At 35.4% G+C, this 20,588-nt stretch overlaps 1 protein-coding gene across 2 annotated transcripts; it reads left to right on the forward strand.

Moving 5' to 3' along the window:
- The first annotated feature begins 4,408 nt into the window (after positions 1-4,408).
- LOC138317744 (CD63 antigen-like) lies at positions 4,409-20,263 on the forward strand. 2 transcript variants are annotated; one of them, XM_069259611.1, is made up of 8 exons: positions 4,409-4,563; positions 11,903-12,040; positions 14,002-14,268; positions 15,380-15,454; positions 16,121-16,228; positions 17,140-17,307; positions 17,883-17,966; positions 19,362-20,263. In XM_069259611.1, the coding sequence occupies exons 2-8, from the start codon at positions 11,981-11,983 to the stop codon at positions 19,437-19,439; spliced, it is 840 nt and encodes a 279-aa protein (XP_069115712.1). In that variant the 5' UTR covers positions 4,409-4,563; positions 11,903-11,980; the 3' UTR covers positions 19,440-20,263. The 2 variants fall into 2 exon arrangements, with proteins under 2 accessions (XP_069115712.1, XP_069115713.1); XM_069259612.1 differs by lacking the exon at positions 4,409-4,563 and adding an exon at positions 9,307-9,402.
- Positions 20,264-20,588: the final 325 nt, after the last annotated feature.

Below are 20,588 nucleotides of genomic sequence, written 5' to 3' on the forward strand. Positions count from 1 at the left end.
AGATTGGGTCCCCACAACATTTCAGTTCACATAAATTAAATTTCATTATATATCCAATAGCATAATTCTTTCAAAAATCACAGGAAATTTCTGATTTCTTAATTAATTGAATCTAGCTGATTCATAAAAAATATTCAATTTTAATTGCTTATTTTTTGGTTGAATTAATTGAATATATTTTGCCGCATTCCAAACGTTGAACCTGTATTTGATGTTTGGATGTTCTTGAATGTGCCGATCAGTTACCTTTGAAAACCTTTTTTACGTACAAAATGAAGCCCAAGCTTCAGCTCTATTATTTCCACGCTGTAGGATTTTTTTTACTTCATTTGACTGAAAATAATTATGTTTGTTAATGTATGGTGATATTATGCAGTCTTTATTTTTGAAAAAAAAGTGACAGCGACAGGTGAAAGATAATATTGTTTTTGCCCCAAAAATAGGGTCCATGTGATTTTAACTTGCATTGTATCCATGATGATAAAATTTTATGTTTGATCTCTAAATGCTTTTATTGCATCATGAAATCTATCTTAGCAGTGCAGGACGGAATAGGTGTTGGTTACACAATCCATCTTTCCCTATAAGTTAAGGTGAAGCTATAAAATAGCATACATGCGCAAGTTGAATATCAATGACCTTCTTTGTCTAAACATCCATAAATGTGTACGATCCATATTTGGCAAAATTATCAGAGGAGTAATTTGCATATCCAGCTAATTTTAAATCTCCGGCCACAAACCTGATGTCATGAAAGAGTCTCTCCCGTGTACATTACCATACAGACAGTGTCGATGGTACTAAATAATTTCTTTGTAGTTTGTTGTATAAAGTTAAGCTCAATTCTGCTTTTTTGGCATTTTTCAAAAAAATGAAAGTTTTTACATGACTATTCCCACAGAAGTTTCTGCTCAAGATTATTGTTCAGCATTAAGGTGGTTCGATACAGTTAGGCCTAAAAATTTCCCCTCGTTTAATTTTCTTTAAAATTTGCTCACTGAAAGATTGGTTGATAAACTGTTTATTAAGGCTTTTATTTGAAATTTGACCGTGCGGTTTTGAAAATATTGTACTCTCAATAACCCTACTTTACCGTCCGTTTTTCTCAAAATACAATTTTACACACATATATTCAAAGCTTGATAATTGACTGAAATATTACAAACAACAACATTTATTATCTTTAATATGTAAGTTTATATGGCTATCAATGACCTCAATGTCGTTTCCACTCTTAAAAATACAACAATTGTGAATTTTTCACGCGAATGCGTGTAAATGAGGCCTAAAAAGGGCCCAATTTTTGCATTTGAATTTCAACTTAAATACCTAATTTCAAAAAATTGTGTCGTTTAATTTTCTTTATTTTTGTCCACATAATAAAACAGTTGTTTGGGTTATGATGAAAGAATAGAAAAAATATTGACCGCGGAATTTTTGAGTAATTAGCCTTTCTATACCCCTACCCCCTAAAAAACGACTTTTTTCACAATTATATTATTAGACCGAAATCGAGCGGTAATATTTTTATAAAGAACACCTTATATATTGAATATTATAAAGTGTAATAGTCTGATAATATAAATTGTTATACCTGTTAATTTTATGTCACGATGTCACCGATTTGATGCTATACAAAGCTAAGAAATGGCACAAATAAGCCATTATTTTGCCTGGATATAATATCTGAAAAACGAATATGGAAAATTCCGTGTAAAGATTCTACTTCAATTACCCTTTAGACAATCCATGATTTTATATTGTTTAGGCTGAAAAATATTTTATCAAAATCTATCTTTCCATCGCCAAGATATCTTAGCTTCAATAGTCGTTTGAAGCAGATATTCAAGCATAAATTTGAATTTGGCGCCAAAATTGTAACGATGAAAAGCGTCTACGTGACAACGATCGAAGTTGATAACTTCAACTTGATCACAACAATGTCGATAAAATCGATGTCATCATACACAACTGTATGTCTTTGTATGTTTTTTGAGGAGATATCTGCATATCTAATACATGTAGATATATATTTATTATCCGAAGTAAACTAAAACAGATTTTTGGATCCTCAATATAACCTATACGGCAGGTATACGCCTAAGAAAAAAATCTCTTATTCAGAATCCTCGATCTTCGTTCAGCTCATTAGGTACTGTAGACAGGAAAATAATTAGTCTATGCCTACATTTACATGTTTAGTTTCTATATCACAGATATAATACTGATGTTGACACTAGCTTACATGTGCTTTTTCGTAAGATAGTATTTGATCAACTGGATGAGAGTACTTCCATGTATTTTCTCAAAACGGGAAATGTGTTAGTGCTTATTGAGGATCATATTAGCTAAACATGATACATGTAGACATCTACATACGCAATATTCATGAAATATACTAGCTTGTATATGTACAAATTGAACGAAAAGTAGGAATGGGGCGATGGAGAGATGAAAATATTTCTGTATCTGTAGTATTATACTAGAGTATTACTCGGCAAAATTGGAATATCGTGATTTAATTATGCATCTCCCTTAAAACACATGTATATTAAGTGTCAAATATTGACAGTTTAACGGAGTTGAACAGAAAATGTTTTAATCACTTGATTGTTATGAAATCTCATTTTATTCAGTAAAAGAACGAGACCGTATCGGCATATATCAGTCCGTTTGTATGAGTTATGTAATGTGCTTCTCAAAAGATACATGTAGCTTCATGTTATATTAGCCTAGCCAAATTCAAAGATTCTACAAGGTCATACACCTACCGTACAAACTTTGATTTTCACCCGGTACCAATCTTTCGGCAAACCGAACTAAGTACAATATCGACAAATACGCCGTTTATCGACTATACTGTCCTGATTTTAACGTTAAAAGGTAAGATATCGTTAGACGGATAACGTATAGATCGCTATGTTTCATAATCTTAGTCACAAAAGAGTTTTCATGTGCAGTTCCGAATGCACTCATTGACCCGAGGAGGTCCGAACGAACGGCGCATTCGACCACTGTTCGGAACGTCCTTAAAGAACAGTTAGACCGTTGTCAGTATAATGTGACCGGAGGGGTGTGTTGCATGGAGTCTTTGGTGGCATACTTCAGTGATATAGCACTATAAAAAGGGCAACAATTCCACTATATAAGAAGACACAACATGAATATACCGGAGTCTCCCAAAACATGCACTTCGCAAAACATTCACGCAACACACCGCATGCATGGGAGGTCGTCCTTACATGGCCATAGCTGTTAATAGGACTTCAATTAATCAAACAAACAAACGGGCAAGACTTCCACTATACAAGACCCAACATAAATACCGCAGTCTCTCAAAACACATATCGCACACATGGGAGGACGTCTTTATATAGCCTTGACTGTTAATATGATATTAATTTAATCAAACAAACTTCAGCCATATCACTTAAGGAAGGGTCAAAATTCCTGTTGGGATGCCTCACTCTGTACAGAAGATGTCTGCATCCTACAAGATTTCTTCCTTACTCAACTTCCTTAGCTTGCATACACACATGTCGTCTCTCCTACAACAAAAGGAGGTCATATATAAACAACGGACAAGTATCTTCAGCTTGTTTAGTATAAAATTACGTCATATCATATCAATTACGTCATATCATATCAATTACGTCATATCATATCAACAGCCAGGGTAATTAGGACGTGCCAGCTTTGTTGGTGGATGAAAGGCTGAGTACCCAGAGAAAAACATCCTACCACTAGTCAGTACCTATCAGCTGCCTCACATAGGATTCGAATTCGCAACCCAGAGATAGATGCCTTGTGGTATATACATGGGTAATATTTTAGTGTATCGCATCACAATTATAGTCAAACATTTTGTTTGTTTGATTGATTAAAATAACGTCCTATTAAGAGTCAGGGCCATGACAGGACAGTCTCCCACGTATGTGGTGTGTTGAGTGTATGAAGTGCGGTGTGTGTTATGTCTTCTGGTATAGTGGAAATCTTGCTCTTTTTATAGTGATGAATCACTGAATCATGCCGCAACTATTTTTGCCCTTTCAGGACTCTTCAGAATCATCGTCGTTCTAGTCGGCTAGTCTTTTTATTATGCACAGACTTCGTGATACCATATATGGACTTCCTTTAATTATATATATTTCTGTTAACATTTGCGCTTCTATTGTCTATATATTCAAAAACACCACAAACTGTATTATAAAATAGTCCTCACGTCAATAACATATTAAGAGTGTTCCTCTTTGAATGTTATCTTATCAGAAAATTCAACCGGCTCGTTTTTAAAAGGAATTCTGCTAGTGAAAGTTAAATGACCGTAGATTAGTTGATGTCAATGCTATTATTAGTGAACCTGGCTTATTACGACTAGACCTTTATCGCTGTAGGTAAATAAGATATGTACATTAGCTGAGTGATATCTAGATATAGACGTCATGTCAGCACATCCTATTGTAAATATACCTGGCCAGGTGTGGTATACAACAGATAGATAATCTGTTGACTGTTGGAAGGTCTACATAGCTGGAGTAATAAAAAGACAGTCCTTTTATAAGGGTAAGTCGTAACAATATCGTCAATTTGTAATTATATGTTTTGTTAAACCAATGTTTCTTCCGACCCCGCGACCGTAGTAAGACATAAATATATTATGTTTAGGCTAAACACATGCACCTATTACCCGAGTAAGGATGTGTTGATCATGTGGCATTCATATTGGTATATGTACATGTATGTACACAAATGGCCGTGAAATTTAAAGTGGAGTTAAACGAGTATTCATTGTAATCAATATTATTTTTGTTACATGTAAATAACTTGCCATAGTACAATCTAACATTTCTTTTCGAACAAAGTATTTTCATTGTTATGATGTAGTTATAACATCCAATTATTTATATTGGCTTTAAACGTACATGTAGGCTAGCACCTCGTGACCTAAAAAAGAAACGGCAATGATTTTATAGAAAAACGGATGTTACCAGAGATTTAAAATGTCTTTTTTCAAATGTGTTTATTCCTTTATTCACAGAATCAATATTGTCTTCTCCTTCCAATATAAGAGACAGGCTCCAAGGTTTAAGCTCATTTGTACTTGGGAGGTGTGGCATCAATATATTTATTATACATGTTCTTTTTTTCTTTTTTAAACAATAAATTTTATTTTCAAACACGAAGACAGTTTTTTTCTACAATTCTTGTCCTCTCGCAGGAGGGCTTTCACATGTTAATATTTTCCATAAGGCAATCAGAATAATTTTTACAATATTTATATGTATTTCGTATCAGGGTATATCTATATAAAAATGTTCCGGAATATATTTGAGATATCCTACGAAAATTAGTTTTTAACTGCTAGTTAGAGGGATCGTGTCGAGTTTGGCGGTGTCTTAGATACTTTTCGGGTGCTGCAGACTTTTAAATGTATGTATATCATTTTAAATGTCATGGGATATGATTGACTTATGATTAACCTGAAAAGATTTGTTCGTTATGAAAGTATAACATTTAAATCACTTCGCGGTTTAGTAGTGTATACTCTATTGTTGTGTATGCCCATGACATAAATAATATATAAAAGTTAATCCTTGAATAATTCGATGTTAGTAGACATGATCATGATGGTATTTACTTATATCAACCTTATTTAATTTTCAGTGATGCAGGTATTTCTGGTACTCTTCTATAATGCGCAATCGATAAATATACCGATCATATCATATCCGCGTACCATATAATTGCCATGTGATATATGTATCATCAATATGCCTCTAGGTGAAACATCTGACCAGGGTAATGGATAATGCATTACACACCCATAAAGGAATTATTTATCTACCTTCATTTACTCTTTTGTTATTGTATTAATACACACAAAAGGAGGTCATCAACTATCTAGCTTATTGTTTAATGTTGTGCTCCATATTCACCATCAGGATATTTTATGATATGTATACCTTTACATGCTTCATATCAGGTTCGATATAGTTTAGCAGTTGCGTTAAGACTTCGGGACACGAATGAAAAATAAATGTATAAACATTATAGCAAAATTTTTATTCAACAACACTGATGAAATATGAACAAGTTTAAAAGGAAAATATAACTAGTATTATCTGCTACACTGAGGAAGCATTTACATTAACGCGCTATGTGAGCTGTAGCATCATACATCTGCTCAGAGCTTTTTATTAAAATATATGTAAGGACGGGCTCCCATGTGTGTGTAGTGCGAGGTGCGCGTTTTGGGAGACTGCGGCATGTTCGTGTTGTGTCTTCTTGTATTGTGGAACTAATGCTCTTTATAATGCTTTCACACAGGACTTCTTGATCTCATTATATGTCATTGTTTAAGTGGACTAACGTACTTGACACTGGCGTTCGTCCCTGCAAGAAAGGCTTTGGGGTTTGCGTTCCCTAGGTCAAAAATATTTTATAATAGTGGTAATTTCGTCTCTTTTTTAACGGTCAACATTTAGGGCATAGATCTACCGGTTTTAGTCGTTGTAATTTGGTGAGCAATAATTGGATAATATATTTTATTTCGTCGAATATAAAACGGTGAAAAACAATTATAAAATATTCATTAATTAGGTAACGAAGATTCTGAACTAGGTGTCCCAAAAACACAGAGACAACACGCATAATACATTCAACACTGCATGTGAAGTATAAATTTCATTAAGACGTTAACTTCATTTGAAACCGGATCTTAAAGAAAGCAATCGCCTGATGATTTCACGAATATTAATATAAAATTGAAATTAATAATGCGTGAAAAATAATGTTTTAAATTTACGATCACATAAGGACAGTCTCCCATGTGTGCAATGTGTTGCAGCATGTGTACGTTGTATGTCAGTACACTTTGGGGAGCTGTGATATATTCGTGTTGTCTACTTTAAATAATAAAACTATTGCCATTCAATGTCCTTTTAAAGTGGCATTTAACTGGTAAAATAGTACCAAGGCCACCAAATGAAAACACCTGTTATTATACCGGGCAGAAACAGAAACTATCACTTTTATAGACTTTGGTGTAAAGCAGAACACAGAGCCTACCTCCCTATTTGTGTTTCGATCAGGGGACAGACAACCTAATGCCTTCCTCACAGGAGCAAAGCGCCCATTTGAAGACCAATAGTAAGGCGATATCGAGCGCTTTTTTTTGTTTGTTTGTTTGTTTGATTTATTAACGTCCTATTAACAGCTATGGTCATGTAAGGACGGCCTCCCATGTATGCGGTGTGTTGCGTGTATGTTGTGCGAGGTGAGTGTACTGGGAGACTGCGGTATGTTCGTGTTGTGTCTTCTTGTATAGTGGAACAATTCAGGAACAAAACAAAGTGGCCGCGAAAATCTGCAAACTTTCAAAATGACTTGGGAGTAAACTTAATTTGATGGGGTTGTGAACAGGTTAGTGTTGATATATGTGAAGAATAACATCTTATTGTATTTTATTATAGGCGCGGTGACACATGCAGACATTGCCCAGAACAAATTTTACAGAACTTTTACCGAAGGTGGTGAAAGTTTTGGCCAGCGATGAATTTCATTCCTGGTGTTTTTATATATAGTATATAGGGGTATTTTTTTATATATGTATTCTATATATTATTGACAGAACGTCAAACTCCTGTGGTCTGACTAAGTGCCTTTTTAGTGCAATACCACCGGTTTGTTATCTTTATATCAATATGTGTAGTGCGTTAGCTACACAGGTAGGTTATATAACGTACGTTTTTACCTCACTGTCGCTACCCTTCCCCCATATTCATCAGTTTACCTGCTTAAAAAATATATTTTGAAAGCAACCAAATATCTTAATATACCAGTCAATCAAAAATATTCTACCCCTGACAAGAATGACATCGATAGGAATGGTTTTGTGTTAGTCTCCTATTGGTGAAATCAAAGCAAATTTTGTCATCATGTGTCTATTCGTCCGTTAGCCTCCCACAGGGGAAGTTAAAGCGGATTTTATCATCATTTGTCTGTCCTTTCGTATGTATGTTTGTTCGATACAAAAACTCGAGTAACTATTAATGTTGAGTTTCATGCCAACACATTGTACGAAGGGATCAATTACAAATAATGTTTTCGTCATATATACAGGGATAGTTAATATTTCATGATATTTGGTTGATATACTTAACCTTTTTTTAATAGTTGGATTAATAAACGTCTCATTAACAGCAAGGGTCATTTAAGGACGGTCTCCTATGTATGTAACATGTATGTTGTGTAAGGACGGTCTCCTATGTATGTAACATGTATGTTGTGTAAGGTAGAAACCGTTCTTACACACAGGGGCGGACAACCAACTTAAGGTCATATGAAGAATGTGTAAAGAGAGAGACCAAGAAAAAGAGTAGTTTATTTGATTAAACTAACATCATATTAACAGTCAGGGTCACGTAAGCACGGCCTCTGATATATGCGGTGTGTAGAGTGTATTAAGTGTGTGATGCGTGTTTTAGGAGACTGCAGTCTTTTCGTGTTGTGTTTACGTGTATAGACTACTGTGGATATGTTGCCCTTTTTACAGTGTTCTATCACTGACTTATGCCGCCGAAAACACCAATCAACACATTCCATCCGGTCGCATTATACTGACAACGGGCAAACCAGTCATCCCATGCAGAAGCAGAAACTACCACTTTTAAAGATAATCAGAAAAAGAAACAATTATATGATTATTTTTCGTCGATTTAAGTACGAAATAACATTTAACGAATGCTGTGTATAAAACAGAGCAATGGCTTCTTAGGAAAGTAAAGCTACAGTGTATATTACTCCGGTACATCTTTTCCCCCAGTAAATTTATTATATGGTAATATTTCACATTCATTCGCTCCGATATCGGTTTTCAGTATTGTTATGTCCCCTTAATCCTATCAATAGATTTGTGTTATTGTATCCCTGGCTGATACGGCCACTCCGAATATAGGTTATCTTATCCATATAGCGTATTGATATATTTTACACTGTAAGAGGGTCTAGTATACTTGTTAAGATAAATAACCGTTCCATTCGATAAAGAATGTATTATTTTTATTATCAACATTTATCTTTTAACCTCATTGGTAGGACAAGTTCGTACTATCGCCAATTTAATGTTTTTAATCTTTTCATAGCGAATCAATTTTCTGTTGTTTTTTTAAACAGCTCTCCATCAAGACACATTTTACAACTTAAGGAAGCTACATTAAACCGTCTATGTTTAACATCAAATGTTTTGACACCCATATATTTTATCAACAAGTCCTCATGCTATAGGTGTTATCAGCGGTATATTGATGACTCATAATATGTATACACATACTTGCCACAGACGTACATTGTAAGTGTACCTACCCGAAAGGATAACGGCAAGCTACATGTAGATATAAAACTGTGAGTAATTTTTATTTTATATGGATGACAAATAATTTTGAAGTTATCCAAGGAAATAGTTGAACAACTTGATTAATTTCATATCAATATATATATGTTGACATATCACATGCTTCAATAACGGTTGCATGGAGACACAATGGAGGTCTATTTGGTCGCCACGATGTGAAGAGTGGCTACTAGTGAAGAACTGTATACGTTTCCCACAATTCTAATTTTAATTGTAACAGTATGAAATTCAGTTGGCCCCTGTGAGGAAGGCTCTGGGTTTGTTTGTTTGATTAATTAACGTCCTATTAACAGCTATGGTCATGTAAGGACGGCCTCCCGTGTATGTGGTGTGTTGCGTGTATGTTGTGCGAGGTGCGTGTCTTGGGAGACTGTGGTATATTCATGTTGTGTCTTCTTGTATAGTGGAACTATTGCCCTTTTTATAGTGCTATATCACTGAAGCATGCCGCCGAAGACACCAAGCAACACACCTCACCCGGTCACATTATACTGACAACGGGTGAACCAGTCGTCCCACTCCCGTTATGCTGAGCGCTAAGCAGGAGTAGAAACTACCACTTTTATAGACTTTGGTGTGTCTCGGCCAGGGGACAGAACCCAGAGCCTTCCTCACAGGGGCGAACGCTCAACTCAAGGCCAAAAGTGAGGCGGTGCCAAGGGAGGCATTAGGAAAGATAAAGTCAGTTAGGAAGAAGAGAAAAGATAAGGTCCTAAATTTAGTCGCCTTTTACGATCATGCAATAGGGGCAGCAGGTACAATTCTAACGCCCTACCTGCAGGCTCTGGGTTCTGTCCCCTGGCCGAGACACACCAAAGTCTATAAAAGTGGTAGTTTCTGCTCCTGCTTAGCGCTCAGCCTACAGGGAGTGGGACGACTGGTTCGCCCGTTGTCAGTATAATGTGACCGGTGGAGTGTGTTGCTTGGTGTCTGCGGCGGCATGCTTCAGTGATATAGCACTATAAAAAGGCAACAGTTCCAATATACAAGAAGACACAACACGAACATACCACAGTCTTCCAAAACACTCACCTCGCACTTCACACACGCAACACACTGCAACCATTAGAGGCCGTCCTTACATGAATCTAGCTGTATAGAGGACGTTAATATCATCTAACAGACAAGCAGTTATTTAGGATTTTGTTTTAACTGTGTAGTTTTATTGGGCCGCGGTAGTCGAGTGGTTAAGGTGTCCCTGCATATTACCATAAGCCATCAAGCCCTAAAAATGCGGGTTCGAATCTCATGTGGAACAGTTGCCAGATAGTGACCGTTGGACAGTGATTTGTCTGCCGGTACTCCAGCGTTCCTCCACCAACAAACCTGGCACGTTCTAACATGACCATGGTGGCTGTTTAATAGGAAGTTATACTAATAAAACCAAACCAAAGTGTGATTTTATTTATTGATGTAAACATTTATAACTCTTCCTCCTCATGAATGAAATTACAACATTTTATCGATTTGCGTTATATATGAATCCTTTTAAAAACATATCCTTGCACAACCTCGGGTTTTTTAAGCTGAGGTAAAGACGTTCGTTTGTTTGTTTAATTAATTATTTAACGTCTTATTAACAGCCAGGGTCATGATGTAATGGTTTTGAGTAATGGGGAAATTGGATATCACTAAAGTAACATTTCCTTAGTCCAGCTCCTTGGTATTTGTCCACGGTGTCTCTGGCGGTATAATTTGTTTATGTTTTACGGCCCATCGACAAATAAGGTCATTTAGGGCCAAACAACTAGTCATGCAGTAAGTTCACGGACAGAAGATAAGTAATGCTTGTATCTAAAAGATCAGGATAAGAGCTAAAAACATATTGTTAATGTCGATGTTATAAAAGGATTGCATGGATAAAATGGTAATGGCTAAACTCATGCACAATATGGCGATATATTTCAGTGAAAAAAAGCATTATAATTGGTTAAGTTGTTAACACTATTATAAAGATATGTAACGTCAATATACCACAACATCCACACACAACTCACTGCATACAAGGGAATGTTGTCCTTAAATTCCCAGCTGTTAATAGAAATAGCTCACAAACGAGGTAGAGGTTTAGTGATAGAATGTCCGACACCTTACCCACTGATCCGCCTTAACCGGGCGATAGAGTATCACTTAATGTCAAACACCTCAACCATCGACTCAAATCTTTCCGCCCTTATCCCGAATTCTGGCAATGCAGATGTATTTGACCGCATCTCCGTGTTTATACGTTCAAACGGTAGCATCCTATGAAGTCTCCTATCCTCAAACCATGCATAATCTAGCACTAGTAAATCATCCTGTTTTACCATGATGTGAAATGTATTGACAATATCAAACATGATTTTGTAAACAATACAGGTTATGGGACAAAACATTAAGTCAGTTCCTTGTAGGAAGGATATATATCGACACCAACGCTTGAGATAAAAGTATGGCATTTCGATAAAAAAAAAATTCCACAAGTTTATCTTGTTTTCCCTATTCTCACAGGCTTAATCAAGTGAACATGCACTGACAAGACTGGGACTTTTTCTGAAGTATCAACTGATAATCGACTAAGCTGTAACCATGGGGGCGTGTAGCGGTTGTGGTCAAATCATCCTCGTCATCATCAATTTGATTTTCGCGGTATGTTAATTACGTTTATGAACATATAAGTAATAAAATAAGTATACGTATTTTTCTGAAAGTAATAGCTTACTTTTTTACTTATAATTGCACATGTAAAAGTTTCTTCTCTGTATTGTCCATACCATAATTCATATCTATATTCAAAATAAACTGAAGGGCAATCACTTGCTCATAATCAATGAGTCCATGGATAAATTATTTTTTGCGACACCACAATTTTCGCCACAATTATAAGTATCGCTAGTATGCCTAGTGACTTGGATATATAGGTATTATGCCTGCGTCCAGTATTATTATTATTATCATTGCAAGCTAACCGATATTTACATAATATATAATTCATATTTCGATTATGTGGACATGATGTATATAGTAACTATTTTTTTATAATGAATAACTTGCCTGCCGCTGTGCTTGGGCTGAGGTGATCAATATCACATTTTACAATCCCTATGAAGAAAAGTGAAAAAAGGATAATATTAACACATTGATCACAAAGTAATCGTATTTTCTTATTGATTGATATTTTGCTGAAATGCTCGAACGTCGGTGAGGACACTCTTTAGGGGAAGGTATGGATTTCGCCGAGAGGGTGCAGGCCAGTGTTGATACGGAGAAAACAAACGTTTTTATTTCAAAACTTTACCTTGGAATATCAAAGTTTAATGCTGTGAAAAATTGTACAACACTATATTTTTGTAGATTATATCTTTCGATCGAGTGTACCGCGTAGGCATCGCAAAATTCTAAGTTGAAAAAAATCACGATAACTGGTAGGCCTACGTACAGTCGATGTCAGGAACAGGTCCGATTTGATGCAATCAACTCAAATATAGATATAAAATGAATGTTATTTCCGAAACTTTTCGGACTAAAGATAGTTCATGTAAATTTCTATATATTAAAAAAACACGAAAAAAAATCACGATAACTGGTCGCGACCCAGTAGGCCTAACAGTAACCCCGCGATCGGTTTCATCGGTTTTCGACGGCGGAAGGCCAAAATATTTTTTTACACACAATGTCAAACATTCAAATCATTAATTATATGTTTCAGAAGCATGTAAATGATGTTTTTGTGCAATATTTCATGAATTTCATCTACTAAACGAAGTATTGTATCGCCGACAAACGCAGTAATCAGATAGCCTGGGCTTACTGTTTCTTTTTCTTTGTTTAAATGATAAAATGTTTCAAGATAAAGTTAAACAATTATTTTAAACGCTTTTAGCTATATATGAGCGCAAATTGCAAACATAATACCACAAATGAATGATTATTCCTTTAAAACGCCAGTTTGCATGGTCGAATCACCAGGGCTCATATGTAGGACTAAAGAGTGACGTCGGGATCAAAATTTAGAAATGGTATTCAAAATTAAGGAATTAAACATTTATTTACTCACATCGTAATATATTCCTATCGCAACTGTTACGGGAACTTTTTTATCTGGTATCGAGTTCTATATGCCTGACTGTTCTCGATATTTAGTGTTGAAAATATCTTGTTTATTGATATTGTTCCTCTCCTTTTGTTGAGTTTAAATTCACAAATTCGAAGGGGAGTCAGAACGCTTGTTTTCAACCGGAATCAACATGGTAGTGATGAAGACCTTCCAAGTGAATATTTGCATCGGGGGAACAGGGACATTAAAAGTTGATTTTCTCCAAAAGCAAGAAAATTAAAATACATTGCTAAAACACTTTAAAATCATTCTGATTTCGGAACAGTTGGAATTATGAATATACCTCCAACAGTATTTTTTTTATTATTATTATATATTAAGTAAGTTAATTATTATTATATAAGTCTGATGTATCACCAAATCCAACACCACGTTTCATTCTGCATCGGCATTTTAGATGTGAACTCCCAAAATTGTTTCAAGCTTTTGAAAATGCTTAAAAGACGGCCATTTTACCTGCGCTATCGTAAAATATGGTTATCTTGATTTCCAGTTGGTTGGTATTTTACTTTTGACTGTCGGCTCTATTGTGAAATGGGGCGGAAACATTATGGATGACGTCCTAAGCGACTGGTATAGCAACTTCCGGAAGGCACTAGAAGAAGCAGGGGTAGATAACTCCAGTATTGAAAACTTTAACATCGAAGAGTTCATGCAAGATGCTGCCATAGCTTTCATAGTGGTGGGGATATTTTTTTTCCTCCTAGGAATTATTGGCTGTATAGGGGCGTGCTGCAAGGTTCGGTGTTTACTCATTGTTGTAAGTATTTGCTCCGAATATTGAAATTTATATGTTTTCATCTGCAGTTCAGTTGTAAACAATTCTAATCTTAGCATGATTTACTTTTCTTTAAAATATGTTTGAGTACCTTCCATATTTTTCCTTGGTTTGCTTTCTGTATGTAACGTATAAAGAGTCGTCTTTTAATGACAGTGTTGGACATAACAGCTACGTATATATACTACACCATACCAAAATGACGCTTGAAGTGTATGGTGTGATTCCTATTTATTTATTTTCTATCTAAAAACGTGATTAACTGTTTCTATTGTGATTGCATTCATCCTTAATTTCATTGATTTGTTGAACAATTCAGTCTACGTCTTACATTCAAATTTGCACATATACTGGAAACAAACCAAATTAGATTAGTTTGGTTTTACTCTTATATGTCAGAAAAGTCCACTGTAGTGAAATGTTCAAACTCGCTTACTGTCCGCCATTACACATAAATTTCAGATATCTTGTATGCCGAACCCTGGCCTTACCAGTGTAGTAAAGAAATGTTTGTCTATAACTATTGAAATCGCTCTCACAGAAGAATTTTCACCTTATTAGATGCATGTTCTTGTCTAAACATAATTTCACCAACTCCTCCGGTGTTATGTATTGTACTTATTTAACGTGCAGGGCTTTGGCTCGGGTATGGGTACAGCGAACATGTTGTGCCTGATTAATCGTATTGATCAACGATTAGGATTTTCAACGGTATCAATCAAAATACTTAACTATGCCGTGGAATTTTTCAATATTTCTTGTTATATGTTTCATAAGGAATAATACATTTATAACATATTTCGAGTTGTGGTTATGTAACAGAATTAGCCTAATTTAATTGTGGAAATAATGTACATGTAATTATGATAAAAAAACACATCAATTAGATACACAATAATGCAATTCCTGATTTGCTTCATGACACTTAATCTGTTTTGCAATAGTCCACTGAAATTGTACAATAAATGTACAATTAACATGGATGGTAAAAGCCTGTTATTGCTTTTGTCTTAGCGACAAAATTATAATACTTCATTGACAATATGCATCGCAACATATTGTTGATGTAACGATTTTGTTTTTCTTTTTCCAGTATTCCATCATCGTTGTGTTGGTTATTTTAGTGGAGTTAACATTCGTTATCCTGTTATTTACCATTCGGGATGATGTAAGTAAAATACATAACGCATGTCGATCACCAACATGATAATTAAACTTCGCAATCACGTTTTCAAGGCCAAAATAATCTTCTCTTAGATGTGTAAAATTTATACACAGATAATATATATATCTTATTATATCATTGTTCTTGCATTTATTCAACTTCCAGATAAAGAAATAATGTAAATTGGTTTTCTACTATGATCGTGAATTTCGCAATCTTAAGTAAACTCGAAATCCCATCTCTACAAATTAGTATCAACATCATTTTTACTGGTAGAAAATTCCATTCAATTTTCAAAGCCGCGAATGGTAATTTTCGCAAACTTCTTTTGAAATGGAAATAGATCTAGCAAAATTTAATTGCCGCGTAAAAAGTTGATCTGCGGTATTTGCTTTAAGAATTCATGTAGGCCTAAAGTTTTAAGCGTTTTCTACGATACCAGGTTGTGCTTGTACTGAATTTCCTATTTATTATATGACTTATTTTTTTCTAATTTACTTGGACGTTTTTCCTGGGAATGTCTGTCACTAAGTTACCCTTAGCTACAATGTTATTTTATAACAGAACTGCTGTCGAAAAGCAACTGATAAATGCGGTTACTCTTATCAATGTAATACTAATAATTCTTATAGTTTGGATATGTATATATCTTAATTCATATGTTCACAGATAGATAAATGGCTAAAGAAACCACTCGAGGAAGCCATCGCTGACGAATACACTGGTACAAACGGCACGGACGCTGTTACACTTGGACTTAACTTTATCATGTCGGAGGTAAGAATATGTCCGAATTATTTGCCTTCTTCCATTTTTTTCGCCATTGCCTGAGGTCGGACATACATCAAACTGAAACTGCATTAATTGTACAGGTTGGCCTTACTAATAAATACATCGTGTTTAAACATGAAGAATAATTAGCATAATTACAATGTAAATATGTGAAATTCATATCTTTGAATTCGAGGGAAAAATGCAGGGTAAAAATGAGACCTCCGAAGATTTGATGAAAGCCTTAATCTCGGACAATTGACTTGATCAAGACGTACTACGCCTATAATGCGACTTTCGCTATGATGACTTGCCATACGGCAGATCCTTAACATTTAAAATCTTCATTGCTGTCCTTGTTGAATAAAAATTATTCTTTCCAAATCTTCTTTACTAGTTTTGTTATGTATTTTTGAACGTGTGTTTTTTTGTCAAGAGTATAAATGTATGTCGGTATGAGGTAGTGGCTTTGATGTATCTTTTTTACCTGTGGGTAAGAAGTGTTTGGGTTCGATCATCTAATCGAGAGGCCGCAGTCTATATCGGAGTTGGACTACATTTTTTCCTAGTGTGAGTTCTTCATAACCGGATGGTGTAGGCTATATTCTTCAGTGTATCACAAGTGACAGCATAATCAGCAAATTCTTGCATGTCATTAACCAACCCCCCCCCCCCCCCAACGAAGTTGTCTGTCTGTATATCTTTCACATATTTCTGAAATTAGATTCTTAGATTCTTCATAATTCATCAATCATTGTAACATGAAGAAATTATACTTCAATGCTTCAATAACGGTTACCAAGAACACAAAATCGAAGGGTATTTGGCTACCATGGACTATTATCATAAAAGTCAATCAGACATAAATCAGAAAAAATGTTTTGTTTCCTAAAATACCTTCTATTTCCTCTTTGCAGTTTGAATGCTGTGGAGTTGAAAACTTCACCGAATTCAATGAAACGGCAACAAAATGGCAGAAAATTGTGCCGAATCAAGTGATACCTCTCATATGCTGTCGGAATGCTACCGGAGATAACTTTGAGTGCCTCACAAGCCCAAATCCGGGAAATTCCTACTCCGACAAGGTATTTATCTGTTATTATAGAAAGCTCTGTCTGTAAATACCACCAAAGGCACACAAGGAAAATGATCATTATAGCCAGGTGGTCTTTAAAGACAGGCTGACTTCAATTGAACTTGGTCATTTTCGGTTTTGTTTGTTTAGAAAGGTAGTCTTAATAAGCAGAACTTTACACTATATACTTCGTTACGTGTTAGATAAATTAAGGTAATTTACTGACATACTAGCTCATTGTTTAGCATTGATTAAAATCAATGTGATAACAAAGTGAAGCTGTTGTGTGCTCCATAAAAACTGTTTTGGACAGATTAAAATAATACATAAATCAAACACTAATCGTGAATTTAGTCATGAGATGAATTCTGTTTACATTCGTAGATTTGAAGGTGGATTCAGTACGAGTTGCCGCCCCTACATTGTGTGTAAACTATTTTATTATTATTGCATCATTTAATTTCGCGAGGTATGAGCTATGAAAACGATACACATTAATGGACGTAACAAAAAGGTTAATGCTTACTAAGATAAATCATGTAGCGAAAAAACTGGATGTAACGGTGTGCCATTTCGTTCTTTCAGGGATGCTTCAGTGCTATAGAAGACTGGGTGAATGACAATGCTAACATCCTCATAGGATCTGGCGCCGGGGTAGCTGCTGTTGAGGTAGGTTAAAAGTGTAAAATATGTTTTCCCGTACGAAATGTAGCTGGTGTGACACAGATAAACACAAATGCTCAAGGGCCTCTATCGATCACCTGGTATGTTATATCAGTAAATGTTCTGCATACAGATTCTGTGCTTACATCTTATTTCCCCTATTGGACCCACGCCTTCTACTTCATGGTACCTCGCACTACATACACGCAACATGCCGTCCATACATGAACATGGCTATTAAAAGGACGTAATTAATCAAACAAACAGAGCTTGCACACGATATATCGATACATATTTGGGACCGTGTGATTTGTTAAACGAAATCAAGGTAGTGGAGAAATATGGGTTTTACACACCATAAAGGTTTAACTATAGGTTTAACTCGGTTACTAAGTCATCTGACTCGAAGGATCAGATACGACCTACGCCGTTTAAAGTTACACATCCTGACGGACCTGCAGTGTTTGATACAGGCCCGTGAGGGCTTTGCCTAAGCTCGTTTGAAACCAATATAAAATCACCAGCTGCGTCTTTAATTCTTGAACGACGGTTCAACCAGTCAAATCGTTTTACAAAAGCGGCTCTCTATAGTCATGTGTCGTCCGCTGTTCGTCAAATTTTCACATTTTGCCTGTGCGATTTCGCAGCAACTTTCCCGAAATGATCCTGATATGGTCCCGACAAAGTGCTGTTGTTTTTAGGTCATCTGACCATATGGCATGGTGACCTTGACCTGACCATATGTCATGGTGACCTATTGCAATAGTCTTCTGTCCATCGTCGTGCGTTGTCCGTCGTCCGTTAATATTTCCTTATGAACGCGATAACTTTAGTATTTGATTGCTTGTTTGATTAATTAATGTCCTACTTAGTAAATATACAACGTGCTTTTTGTAATGAAACTTTGTATGTAGCATAACATTAGAAATATATTAGACGAGTTCGAAAATCAGTTTGATTCGACCGTAATTTATAGAGTTATTACCCTTTGCATTAATTCTTGTTATTTTACTTGCTGTGAATACGATAACTTGAGTAAATATTATTTTTGAATCGATCCGTAATCCGAGATGGCCGTCACAGCCGCCATCCTAAAATACGTTTTATCTCTTCTTAAGTTCTGCCTGTGCGATTCAGCTGAAACATGCCTGAATTGATCCTAATATTGTTCCGACAAAGTCTTGTTTTTTTCGAGTTGAAATTAAATAAAAGATTAGTGATCCGTTATGTTATATCCAATTAATTTCCTATATGACTGTTGTCAAAGTAGTCAGGTGACCGTTAAAGCCATTGGGCCTCTTATCCATAAATGTGTTATGTTAGTTTGTCCTATCAGTAGACAAATATTGTATTTATTATCCATTGTTATATTAAAACCTTAAAAATATCTTGTCATTTCAGATACTATTGGTGCTGTTTGCCTGTGTCGTTTGTGCCAGGAATAAATCTTCTAAGAGAAGTGAATACGAGCAGTATTAAACGATGAATGTGATAAAACAACTACATGTCCTTTCGAGGATAGCAATCTAATATTTAGATCGTTTTTATGTGGCACTGATGCAAATATTGGCCACCAGTGCATAAGTTTTTACTTAGACATAACTAAGACTGAGATAATGAACTACAAATAAGAATCGAAGGAATTCAGGAGCCGATAAATTAGTAACAATATTTAACTTACTGTAGGGACACTCGTCACTATATTTGTAGTTACAGTCATTCACCTGTAAAAAGAAAACTTATGTTATCTGCATAAAGTCATTTACATTTATCACTGATTTTATGCATAGGCCTCTGGAACTTCAGGGCTTTCGGATGTTATGATATACCAAAATAGTATATTATATACATTTTTGATGATACATGTTAGATATATGATATGATTTTCCATAATGCTACATAGAGGTCGATATTTACATCAGCATATACATATGTACATACAGTTTCCGAAAACTTAATTGTGACTCAATACCCCACCATTGCGTTCTTCTGTAAGATGTGCTTGGACCATTATTCATGTATTTCGTAAGTAAAATAATGAAGCAGACGTTATGGAAAAAAAACCAATTATGACATACAATTGACCGTGAATTATATTTTTTATAGATGAAACTCATTGACAATTGAGAATACATACTTGCTTTTGAACTGAACACAAAGTTGACCATTGACGTTTGTGAATTGATATCAAAAGTCAAAAGTGTTTATATTTGCAGGTACATCATTCATGTAAGCAAGACTTTGATGTAAACAGGATGGTCCTGTGTTGATTTTTCTACCATATAAAATCCATTGATATATTATTGTTGTCTTCTCCATCCATTCACTGATTTGTTACCAGATTGAGCTGCGAGGGATTTCTCTGTCAAACCCTAGGGTAAGGCAAATTGCTGTACATAATTACGTGGCGTTATCATTTCATGCGGTTTAGCCGTGACGTGCATTGTTTGATGAAGTCATGAATATTGAAAAACGTGCAGTCGACAGAACCATGTCGCGGTCAATATGCTTCTTCAAAGGCTAAGACGGGAGAAAAAGAATCATTCTCTACCTATGAGGATGTGGCAACGAAATTACACCCCTTGGGGTAATTAATAAATTTCCCAGCGGATTGTGACTTCGTTATTA

Source organism: Argopecten irradians, chromosome 3 (assembly GCF_041381155.1).
Source record: "Argopecten irradians isolate NY chromosome 3, Ai_NY, whole genome shotgun sequence".
Taxonomy (NCBI): Eukaryota; Metazoa; Mollusca; class Bivalvia; order Pectinida; family Pectinidae; genus Argopecten; species Argopecten irradians.